We start from the raw sequence: 11,783 nt of genomic DNA on the forward strand, positions 1-11,783 counted from the left end.
GGTACAGGAAGAGCTAAGAGTTCTACATCTTCATCTGAAGGCTGCTAGCAGAATACTGACTGCCAGGCAGCTAGGACAAGGGTATTAAAGCTTACACCTATAGTGATGCACCTACCCCAACAAGGCCACACCTCCCAACAGTGCCACTCCTCAGCTAAGCATATACAAACCATCACACACACACAAGTGTGAGAAAGTTTAATTTTATGACTGTACTATGGTAGGAAAAAGGTTCATAGAAAGTTTAGATCCATGTACTGCTCTGAGCACTTTGCTAGTGTTCTGTGGGCAGCATGGCAAACTCCACCCAATTAGACCTCTTAGCGAGATCTGTTCATCTCATAATTTCTTCTCATTAACTTTTTTCCCTTTTTGGTCTCTAGAACTTCTACTTCCCAGAGTGTCCCCTCACATGGCATTCTTTTTGCTCATTGCCTTCACAGTCATTACTGAAAATAAGTCCAAATCTGTATTCCTGTGTTTGACTTCTGCTGAATCCCAGTTCTGCATTTGTAGGTAATTGTTAGATAACTTTGTGTCTCAGCAGTTTAAACTATAAATGGCTGAGCCATATTTCACTTATTTTTTTCCATTTATTTCTTACCAAGTAATTTCTTATTTTTTCAACCATAGGGATAAATTAAGTTATAAGGTTTAAATTCTCATTTTCACAACTTGCATGCCAAAGTTCTAACTGATTTTCCTTCATAGGAAAAAGAAAATTTAGGGAACACTATCAAAAGCTCATTCTGACAGATTTTTATTTGGTAGACATTTGATTGGATCTATTAGTCAGTGTATGTAGACTTTGAGCAAGAAATCGAGAGTAAGAAGATCGTTTGAGGACAGGAAGTTTACAGAAAGTAGGCATTCCATGAAGCCATGACACTGAGTGAGATACCAAGGTGTTGAAAAGGCAGAAAAGCACGTGAGGCTTCTAACCTCTGGAATATAGCAACTGCAGGTTTGTGAGCGTCCCCTTAGTGGCAGTCATCTCTCTAGCCCAAAGGGGACGGCTACATAAAGGAAGCAGAGCTAAAGCAATTCAGTGGCTCATCCTTGGGATCTTCATGTAGAAGGAGGGAATCAACTCCAGGATTTGTTCTGTGACCTCCACGGCCATTGTGGCACCACAGACATGTACACACACACAATAAACGCATTGCAATATGAAGCACAGGAGACAGAGCACACAGAGATCAACAGAAGCAGCAAGAGGAATTGAGGTGACACTCTGGGCATGAGGAGAAGGGGACAGTTGTTCTGGGCATGAGGAAAGATGTTTTGTATGCTCTCTGTTCTCTTCTCCCCTGACCCCAGACTAGACTCCTTCCTCCATGGCAGCTCTAAAAGCATCAGACCTAGTAAAATCAACTTACAAATTTTTGTTTTCTTTTTCTTTCTTTCTGTTTGTTTGGTTGGTTGGTTTTGATTTGGGTTTGGGTTTTGGTTTTGTGAGACAGGGTTTCTCTGTGTGGCCCCGGCTATCCTGGAACTCACTAGGTAGACCAGGCTGGCCTGGATCTCAGATCTGCCTGCCTCTGCGTCCTAAGTGCTGGGATTAAAGGCATGCACCTAGTGGTTCCCAGTACATTTTTGTTTACCTGCCCCATATTTTATGTCCTCCTGACTTTCCAGGTTTCATTATCTGTCCAATATCCAGAAGCTAAAATTAGAAATGTGAGAATCATTTTTACATAGTTCATCTTTTAGTATGTAATTCAAAACAAGCTGTAAGGTAAAGAAATGAATTAGTATTGAGGGGAAGGTGAAAAAGAAACCCAGGAGGACATTCCTAAATATCAGAAACAAAGGAATAACAGGAAAATCAGAAGTGAAAGAAATTTTATTTCATCATCAATTTTTGATAAAATTCTTTAATCTCTTAGTTTTTCAAATCATGATCTATCTTAAAGATGCATTACACAAACTAATAGAGCACATAAGTGCAATACACTAAAAGATGGCTATTGATATCTCCCGCCTTATAAAAACAGACATCTAGATAGCTCTAATGTAAAGTGCTCCGTGCCCAGGTGTGGTAGGTAGACACGCCTTTGATCCCAGCCTTAGATCCCAGCCCTGGGGAGGCAGAGATGGGTGGGTCTCTGAGTTTGAGGCCAGCCAAGGCCATATAGTAGGCACTGTCTCAAAATGTCAACCAATTAAATATTTCCGATACATAAGGTAAGGTAATCATCACACTTATGTAGATGTTTATGTAGATGTTATGCAGAAAATGTAAATGAATTGCCCCCCAGGACTCAAGTGTGAAAATCACTACCAAGGGAAGTTGGTATGGGCAGTAGGTTTTTCAAAGCAAACTAATCATTTCTCATCAAGCTCTGTATGTGTGAAACTCTTGTTTTGTTTACAGTACACGGTGATAAACAAGATGGAATCAAGCAGAAAGCATTTGTGGAGCCATATTTTAAAGATAAGGAGAGGTAAGTGGGTCTCATTTAACATTACCAATGTGATTGGAAATACATCTGAGCTGTTTCTTCAGTCTGTAAGCTATTTCATTGTTGCATTGATTAAAACAAATAATTTATAAGGATACTCAAAGCTACATAGTAAAAACAAAAACAAAAAAAGACCTTTGTCAAAACAAAAAAGAAAAAAGAATCCTTTGGAGTCAGGCTCACATCTCTAGCCCCAGTCCTGGGAGACTGAGGCAGAGCAACTGCATGTGTGAGACCAGCTCGGCTACACAGTGAGTCTATCTCAAAGGGAAAAATCAGGTATGGGGCATGGGGCTGAGAAGGAGGCCAGCGAGAAAGTGCTCACCTACAGGTATGAGGGGCTGGGTTCAGACCCCTTCGCCTGTATAAAGCCAGGCATGCCGGGGTGGCTCAGCTCAGTAGCCCAGCACAGGCCTGTTTAACAGAGAAAGCAATTGTTGAGGTTCAGTTAGAGAATCTGTCTCAAAAGACAGGGACACTGTTGGGTGAGTAGGGAAGAGGGCCACTTGGATGTCAATACACGGTGTGAAATTCTCAGAGAACTAATAAAGAGTGGGGGAGCATCTGAGGGCTTCCTGATGTCCTTCCACCTCTGACCTCCACGTGTGCCCTTGTGGGTGGGCAGGCACGCACACTCACTGCCTTCTACTCTGACTGTAAACAGAGACTCAGGCTGAGGCAGACTTGGCATGAAGGCGAGTCTTCCCAGCACCACTTCTCTTCCGCAGAAGTGGCGCTTTCTCTGCTTCATGGTGACAAATGCACTTTCATTTTGTTTTGTTTTATTTTGAACTTTGGGAATTTGTTGAACTTTGTTCTCATAACTGTCACATGTGCAATGCCTGGTCATGAGCCTTAGGTTGCCAGGCCTCGGTTTGGAGGATTTTTGAATCCTTGGAACAATAAATTTCAACTTAGTTTTGATCATCAATGCTACTTTCTACCTTTTTCATGAAGATTGTAAATTTTATTACTTTCAGTTATATTCTGTAAGTTTTTAAAGTAAATTTAAGACATAATACTCACTCCAAAAAACAAATGCTTTTTTTTTCTTTATGAAGTTCTCAAAATGAATCACTTAGTCAGTTATTCATTTTTAATTACACTTATTTGTATATCACTGGGGAGGACATCTTGGACGAGCAGGCTCCCTTTCTTCCTGCCTTAGGTCCTACAGGTCACACTGTACATCAGGTCTGAAAGCCAGTGCCCTCATCTGCTGGACATCTCATCACCCAGAGTAGACTTACGTTTCTGTTGAGAATTTTTATAACCTAAAAAAAAATGTAATTATATTTTAAAGACAGGATCTCTGTGTAATTGTATAATTCTGACTCACAGAGACCTGTCTGCCTCTGTCTTCTGAGTGTTTGAATTAAAGGCCCAACCATCACACTGAGCCCAAAATGAGTTTTTATTGATTCTTATGAGTCTCTAAAAGAAATAAGTTTACATTTCGTCATTAAATGTTTAATTCTTTTTCTTTGTCACTTTTCCAAAGAAATGGCGGCCTAGAATCCCAAGTGAAAATAGGCAGTTTTTATTTGTTTCATAAGCTCATGAGTTTGAACACCTGGCGTGTTTTTGCCTCCATTGTTATGTTTGGCATTCTTACAGTGGCAGTCCTCTTGCCAGCATAATATATTTAAGGCCCGTCCTGCTACTTGAGACCACAAATAGTGCTGAATCCTGTATGTGCAACATTCTTTTCTTTACGTATTTATGAAAAGTTTTTACCCCATTTAGAAGATGCATTTTACAGCACTTTTTCTCACACATCCAAATTGTCAGCACTACTGTTTTTGTATTTGAGGGGCATTGTGAAGTAAAATAAGGATGATGTGAGCGCAGGCATTTCCATGGCCAGTCTAATCCCCCATGTGACTGAGTGGGTAGCATATACAAGTCAGAACCTGGATAAAGGGCAAGATGGAGCATGGCGAAGCAGGCCTTCTTCATACTACATACAGAGAACTTACATACATACTACATACAGAGAACTTGATACACTTAAAACTCTTAGGTTGTTTAGTCCTGAAAGTGTCTATGTAACAGTTTAACAAACAGCAGAAAATGAAGCTACAAAGAGGAACTACCATAGTTGTGTTGTTATTCTAAGTTCAGTTGCTGGTCCACCCCTGTTCCAACTCCCCTGGGACAAACAGTTCCCTATACATCTTCCTCAGCTCCCTTGTGTCTGAGAGAGATGTTCTTGGCTGGGTTAGGGAATTAATTGGCTTAGCAGACTTGAGTTTGGTTCCCAGCAACCACATCAGATGGCTCACAATCGCTTGTAACTACAGCTCCAGGGGATCAGCTCCCTGCGCCCAGCGGCCTGTGAGGAGCACCCGGAAGCATGTGGTTGTGTGAGGTACCTTCAGCAAGTGATGCAGTGGTACAGGCCTTTTCCACCTCATGAGTCTCCATCTGATTGTGTATCCTGCACGTTAGTTAGGTTGTAATAATGATAGTTTTTTAGGTGTGTCATATAACTGTACTATGATTTGTTCTCTAGCAGTAAACACATGTTCTATTCACCATGATGCTAGTACACTTAATGATGCAGTGAATAGCTTTGCTCCGCATCTTTAGACAGAGTCGTAGGTTAACGTGACGTTACAGAGCAATACCTTCTCTTTTAAATGTTTCTTAGCAGAGTTTCACTAAGTTTTAAAACATGAGTAGTTTTATTTCTGAAGCCAATGGATAGCTAAGGAAACAGGAAGTAGATGAGGGTAGAATGATGGTAAAAGGTCTCATTACCTTGACTGCTTTCTTCTCCTACTGAAAGTTCTAGAAAACCCTGAGGTACTAGTTACTTAGCTCACAGAAGTAACATGAAGAAAGAAAGGGTTTCCTTTGGCTCACAGTTCTAAGATACAGTTCATCATGGTGGGGAAGTCACAGTAGCAGGAGTGGAAGGCAGCTTGCTGTATGGCATCCCCAGTCAGGAAACAGAGAGTGACGGATACTAACACTAAGCTCCCTCTCCTTTGACACTGTCTGGGCCCTGTAGAGTAGGCTCACCCACAGCTAAGGTGGGTCTCTCATCTAACCTGATCAGTACGCATAGGCATGCCCAGAGCCTAACCACAGCATAGGTAGTCTCTCATAGATGTCCTGAGTGATTCTAGATTCTGTCAGGTTGACAACATCATACATCAAACAGTAACCTGTTTTTGTGTTGTCAGGGGCGAAGCTTACTAACCTTTTAAGTGAGGCTTCCTTTGAGGTTTTCTATGAATGCTAGTCTTCTAGTGAATTCCTTGCAGCATATATTATACTCGGGGGAAGGATATGGCAGAAATGGGCTCGACATAAACCTAGATTTCATCAACTAGGAAAAAGTACTATATAGCAATATGTTTTATCTGTCCATTCATGCCCTCCTTTTTAAATTCATACATTACTCTGAAGTTGGAGTGCCTAAAAGTTAAAATACAGAAGGGACCTACAACTCAGTATAGTTGGAAATAGAGTATTTAAAATTTGTTTAGAAGAAAAATGCTTTCCAATAAAAGGGACATGATATTCAAATACTCTGAAGAGTAGATGTGCCCCCAAGGAAAATCATTTTAGAAGTTATCCTCTATGTTTCCAAGTATTTAGACTGTGTCATATAGTTATCTTCTAAAAACTTAGATTTAAATTTGTATGTACATACAAATCATTAAACTAAGAAGGGAACCATAAGAGAAGACGAATGTTAAGGGAAGGAATGGGACAGAGAAAGCAAATCACCTGACAGGAGAGCAGGAGGAGCAGGGAACGAAGGGACAGAGAGAGCAAGAGCGGAAGGGAACAAATAAGCAGTCATGCCTGCAAGGGCACAGTGAAACCTGTTCCTGCGTGTGCTGAATTAAATAGCCACCTGATATAATATTTGTCATACAGTGAAATACTTGAATCACTTGTTTTCCTAATATGCAGAAGAACCTCTCAAATAAAATGAGTGTTTTAAGGGATTATTTCTCTTTTAAATTCTTACAGTTTTGATCCATATTTTAAACCAAACATCTTTCTAGCAACAAATAGGTTAACTTTTAATTCCTTTTTTCCCTCCAGAGAAACTAGCATACAGAATTTTCCTCATATTGAGGTAGTTCGGAAAAAAGAAGAAAGAAGGAAATTGCTTGGGCACACATGTAAAGAATGTGAAATTGTAAGTATTAATGTACACACTTCCTTTGAAGTGTGATTTTATAGTTCATAAGTGCCTGATTTAAAAATCACAGCTACCGATCCTGTTTATATTCAGAACCTTTGCTCACTCAAGTAATGAAAGAAAGAACAAGGAGGGGACCAGCTAGGACCAGCTAGGACCAGCATCTATAAACAGATAGACAAACTGAGAAGGAGAGACCCGGCTTGTCCTAGAGCCTGAGGCCTAACCCTAATTCTCTTTAAGTTGCAGGTCCTTACTTGAGTATGGAGTTGGGTGCATGTGTACCACAGAGAGGGCGTGGGCTCGGAGTCACTTGTGGGAGTTGGGTTTCTCTTCTTGTCATGTCCGACTTGGTTGGCAGCAATAACTTGTTAGGCCATTTTGCAGGTGCCTACATCCTAATTCTTAGGGCTCTCTTAGAACATTATGTGCCATTTTCCTTTGCTGTCATCACTTGGGAATGCTGATAAACGTGTACCATTTAGGGGGAAATGATACTTCAGCAGGAAACTAACAATTACTCCTTTCACTATCTGGACATAGGTGTACTCATAACTTTTTAAAGAATCAGTACCACTATAAGCCCCATTTTTCTCTGAGATACTTTTCATCACAAAATGTTAAAATAAGTTTTCCTTCTTCCTTAGGACACTTATTACATTTTTGCATTGGCTGTGTTACACTGAAAAAGTCAATACTAATTATCTTATTAATATGCTGTCCCAGACAGGTTCTTTAATATCTTAAAATGTGCTGTTTTTATTTTCTGTCTCACTATCAGCTGTCAGATGCCTTCCTCAACATCTGCCTTCCTCATTTAGACTTTCTTATTATCTGCAATCTTGAAAATTTAATAATGAAAACGTATTAAAAGAGGGTGTCAGAGTATGACTTGACTATAGTAAGGACTTGGTGAAAATATGCTCTTACAGCAGGGATATAGACTGAAGCCCTGTTTTGAAAGACAATTTGACAACTGTCATATTGCTTTCTATGGCAGAGCATTATGATTTACATCATGTATTGCTTTCTATTGTAAAGCATTATGTTTTACATCATGTATTGCTTTCTATTGTAAAGTATCATGAAAAGCAGCTTGCGGAGGAAAGGGTTGGTTGGCTCATACTTCTGTGCAGCAGTCAGCAAGGAAAGAAGTGAGGGCAAAACTCAAGGCAGCTTCCTGGAGGCAGAGGCCGTGGAGGGTGCTGCTCAAGGCTTGCTGCTCAAGGCTTACAGACCCCGGGGTGACCCCACCCACAACGAGCTGGGACCTCCCCTCTCAGTCACTAATGAAGAAAATCCCCACACAGTTGCCTACAGGCAGTGTGATGGAGACATTTCCTCAGTTGAGGCTCCTCTTCCCATATGACTTTAGCTTGCATAGAGTTGATTTTAAAAAATAAGCAGCACATCAGTGTAAATGAAGCCACTTATATCTTGAATTTTATAGCACAAATGCTGTTCCTGTTTTCCTTTTCATGATGAGTTCCTTTCTTGCTTCCAGTCATTGAAATGGCAAAAAAAATGATTAAAGTACAAATTTCATGTACTTAAATGTCATCTGTAGCTTAGTGTCTGTAAATTTATCCAATTTCTATTCTATACATTGTGAAAGTGTAAGGCAAGGACCACAAATGTCACATGTGTAAAACTAATGTGTTTCCTACATTTAATTCCTTTGCCTCTTTATAAGTCTGGGTTGGTTTTTTGAGGGGTTTTTGTTTGTTTGTTTTTTGTTTTCCTAATTTTCCTTTGAAGGAAAGATCCTAGTTATTCACTGTGTCTTCGCATATATCCTTAATTTATCTCTCAGCGACCCGCTGGGTTGCCTTCAGAGCACCCCCTCACATTCACTCAGTGGCTCTGTCACACCACAGGTGCACACCAGGACACCAGGCTCCGTCTCAGAGGTCTGTTGAAGGTCTCTCTGCCTTCCTTAGCACACTGTAGCGTTTAGAACTCGAGCAGAAGGACAGTCCTCAGAAATGCTCACCTCCATATTCTCCCTTTCTTTTGGGTCTGATCTCTTATTAAACACCATTTCGGCCTTTTGTATTTTTTCCTAGTGATCTTATAGAAAAAAGCAGTGTCTTCTCAGGTTACTAAGTAGAGCCCAGACCCAGAGGTAGCTCAGTGCTAGCCATGCCAGGCAGGGTTGGCAGTTGCCAGTGCAACTCTATGGATAAAGGAAACTGTCGATTGATTCAGCTTGTGATACGAGCTGCTTCTCATGAAGGGGAAGCATTGCAGACTCAACACTGACTGTGTTCCTACTACTATTGCCGCCCTATATCAGTAAGTATTATCTCCTCAGAAGGTTTCATTGAAATAGGTTCTTAGCTGCTAGTTTAGACTCAATAAACATGCCGCTCTGGTTGTTATTCCTAAGTGGAGAAACTTACCTGTTGTTATTGTTAGTATTACGCAGATTTGCCAGCAGAAGAAAGAGAAAAGAAGTTGGCTTCCTGCTCAAGACACCGATTTCGCTACATTCCAACCAACACACCAGAGAATTTCTGGGAAGTTGGTTTTCCTTCTACTCAGACGTGTCTGGAAAGGGGTAGGAATATAGATTTCAGTATCTTAGAATTTTTTTTTAAAATACTGTATAGATTTAAATCTGAATATTAACCTTTTCTCTATAACTCTTTTTCCTGTGCTTTGAGTTAAGTTTCTGCAACAGACAAGTGAACTCCTGAGTGGGAAAGGCTTTCCTTTAGCTATTGTTATTTGACTTGGGACTAGACATTGCTTACAGTCATGTTGATGTGACTGTGTCTGTAGTAGCCTGGCTTGTCTTTCAGACTTCAGAGAGCAGTTCTATCCTGTCAGGACGACTCCTAAGTAAACGACTTAACAGAGATTAGGATGTTGGCATGCAGCCAGTGCCTTCAAACTGGGCGTTTTCACTTAAGGGTCATAAAAGCTAGTTCTTGGAGCAGTGACGTTTGTTCCTCACTGTCACCAGCAACATGGGTGGTAAAACAAATGGTAACTCTGAGTTTGCTTGAGGACTGGCAAATATAACAGTGTTCATACTGTAATTTGACTATGAGGTCTATGGCACTTAACTTATTTGTAACCTTTTGGTCGTAAGCCAGGCTTTAAAACTTTTACACAAAGAAAGATAAAACAAGGAATAAATATCAAGTGATAAGATGACCAGTTAGACTCTCAGTTCAGCTTCACACTCAGAGTATTTTCAAACTCACAAAGGTCTACTTGTGACTCACTCCTGGAAGTGTCTTCCTCGCTGTGGAGACGCTCCATGTCTGTATCTGTAGGAAATACAAAGGCACTGACATCATCTCTCCTCCTGGTCATGCCCAGAATCAGATGAGCTGGCTACAGCCAGTGCCCTACTATCCTGGCCCAGAGCACAGACCTCCTCTGCAAATTATGGCTGGAGATCCCTTAGAATCTGAGTGTGGAGAATGCAGAGACTTCCTATCCTATGAAATAGCTACTACAGAAGACTTCGGGGTGAATCACTCTACTGTAATAACAGTAGAGTTTAGAGTTAATATGTCCCCATGTACAGACGGGGGGGGGGGGCAGGCAAAAGAGAGACACCTGAGAACTCTGGTACTGGGTTATAGTGTGGGAAAGATTCTCATACTCTTCCAGTTCTGTGAACTTGAACACGTGATGTGTGAACTCTGCAGGTCTCCATCTCTCAGTATAGCAGAAACTACTTAGAAGGAATATGAGAGGGGCTGGGGATTTAGCTCAGTGGTAGAGCGCTTACCTAGGAAGCGCAAGGCCCTGGGTTCGGTCCCCAGCTCCGAAAAAAAAGAACAAAAAAAAAAAAAAAAAAAAAAGAAGGAATATGAGAGCTATCTGAGATCCTGGATACTGACCATTTTATACATTTTGTGCTTCTTCTTTTTTTTTTTTTCCTCTTGGTATAAATGAGGAAACTCTGTTTCTAGCTAGTAAAATCATTCGCCAGTATCACACAGCTACAATCAGAAGTATCATGAAATCTAGACATTACACAGGTTAAATGTGTAGTGGATATATACTGAAAATCAGAAGTGTCATGAAATCTAGACATTACACAGGTTATATGTGTAGTGGATATATACTGAAAGTCAGAAGTGTCATGAAATCTAGACATTACACAGGTTAAATGTGTAATGGACATATACTGAAAAATCAGAAGTATCATGAAATCTAGACATTACACAGGTTAAATGTGTACTGGATATATACTGAAGGAAGTGCTGTTGTTCTGGTACTTGGATGGAGATTGTGTTTGGTTGTAAGGTGGGGCTCATACCTGGGCTGGCCTAGGACTCCTGATCCTCCACGTCTTAAGCATTGGGATCACAGACATGAGCCACCATGCTCACCCGTGCAGAAAGAAGTGTATGTTCATAATATACTGTTCTAAAGTCATAATTTGTTTTTCAGGTTATATCAAGGAAGATCTCGATCCTTGTCCTCGTCCCAAAAGACGGCAGCCTTACAACGCAGTCTTTTCTCCAAAGGGCAAAGAACAGAGGACCTAGACACTGCAGTGAGGGCAGGGGAGCAGGCCTTTTTGTGTTTCATTTAGTTATTTATAGTTAAAGTTGGAACAAACATTGATCTTTGATTTTTCTTCTATAAATTGATTTATAAATGTTTTCTATTAAAAATGTTCTAAATGGCAAATACTAAACATACAAATAACTAAAATGTGGCTGTGTTTGTTGTTTCTTTTGTACCTTTAACAAGAAGGTGCTTTATTTTGCACTCTGACTTTAGGGTTTTATTCATTTACTTTATTTGGTAATTACAGCTTTTGAAATACAGCTGTGGTAGCCTATAATTTTCTCTGTATGGATCTTCTTGTTGTTTATCTGCAGAAGGGCCCTCACGGTAATCTTCAGGGGTTTTCAGCTTATTTATTCATTGACCTGGAGAGCATACCAGTTTTTGACATGCAGGTATTTTTTAGATGGGCGGGAGCTAACTTTTCAATATAATCCAGCATCTTTTGTTGAATTGAGTGCAGTGCCAGTCTGCAGTAAATTCTTCTCAGAGACCACAAATACCAACAGACTCTAAGTTAAGCATGCCCTCTGACCTGATCACGGCAGACTCTAAGTTAAGCGTGTTGCGTGTAGTTTTTATAACATACTTGGCTCTTTCTCAAGAGCTCATTC

At 40.4% G+C, this 11,783-nt stretch overlaps 1 protein-coding gene across 6 annotated transcripts in view; it reads left to right on the forward strand.

Annotated features, from left to right (window-relative positions):
• Nucleotides 1–11,313, forward strand: part of Rbbp8 (RB binding protein 8, endonuclease) — a 65,456-nt gene extending 54,143 nt beyond the window's left edge. For all 6 annotated transcript variants that reach the window (XM_039096753.2, XM_063277268.1, XM_039096747.2 and 3 more), the window contains exons 16-19: nucleotides 2,378–2,447; nucleotides 6,531–6,627; nucleotides 9,049–9,190; nucleotides 11,047–11,313. In XM_039096753.2, the coding sequence (XP_038952681.1) occupies nucleotides 2,378–2,447; nucleotides 6,531–6,627; nucleotides 9,049–9,190; nucleotides 11,047–11,144 (407 nt within the window). In that variant the 3' untranslated portion in view covers nucleotides 11,145–11,313. The remainder of the gene's footprint in view (nucleotides 1–2,377; nucleotides 2,448–6,530; nucleotides 6,628–9,048; nucleotides 9,191–11,046) is intronic.
• The last annotated feature ends 470 nt before the right edge of the window (nucleotides 11,314–11,783 follow it).

This window comes from Rattus norvegicus, chromosome 18 (genome assembly GCF_036323735.1).
Source record: "Rattus norvegicus strain BN/NHsdMcwi chromosome 18, GRCr8, whole genome shotgun sequence".
NCBI classification, from domain to species: domain Eukaryota; kingdom Metazoa; phylum Chordata; class Mammalia; order Rodentia; family Muridae; genus Rattus; species Rattus norvegicus.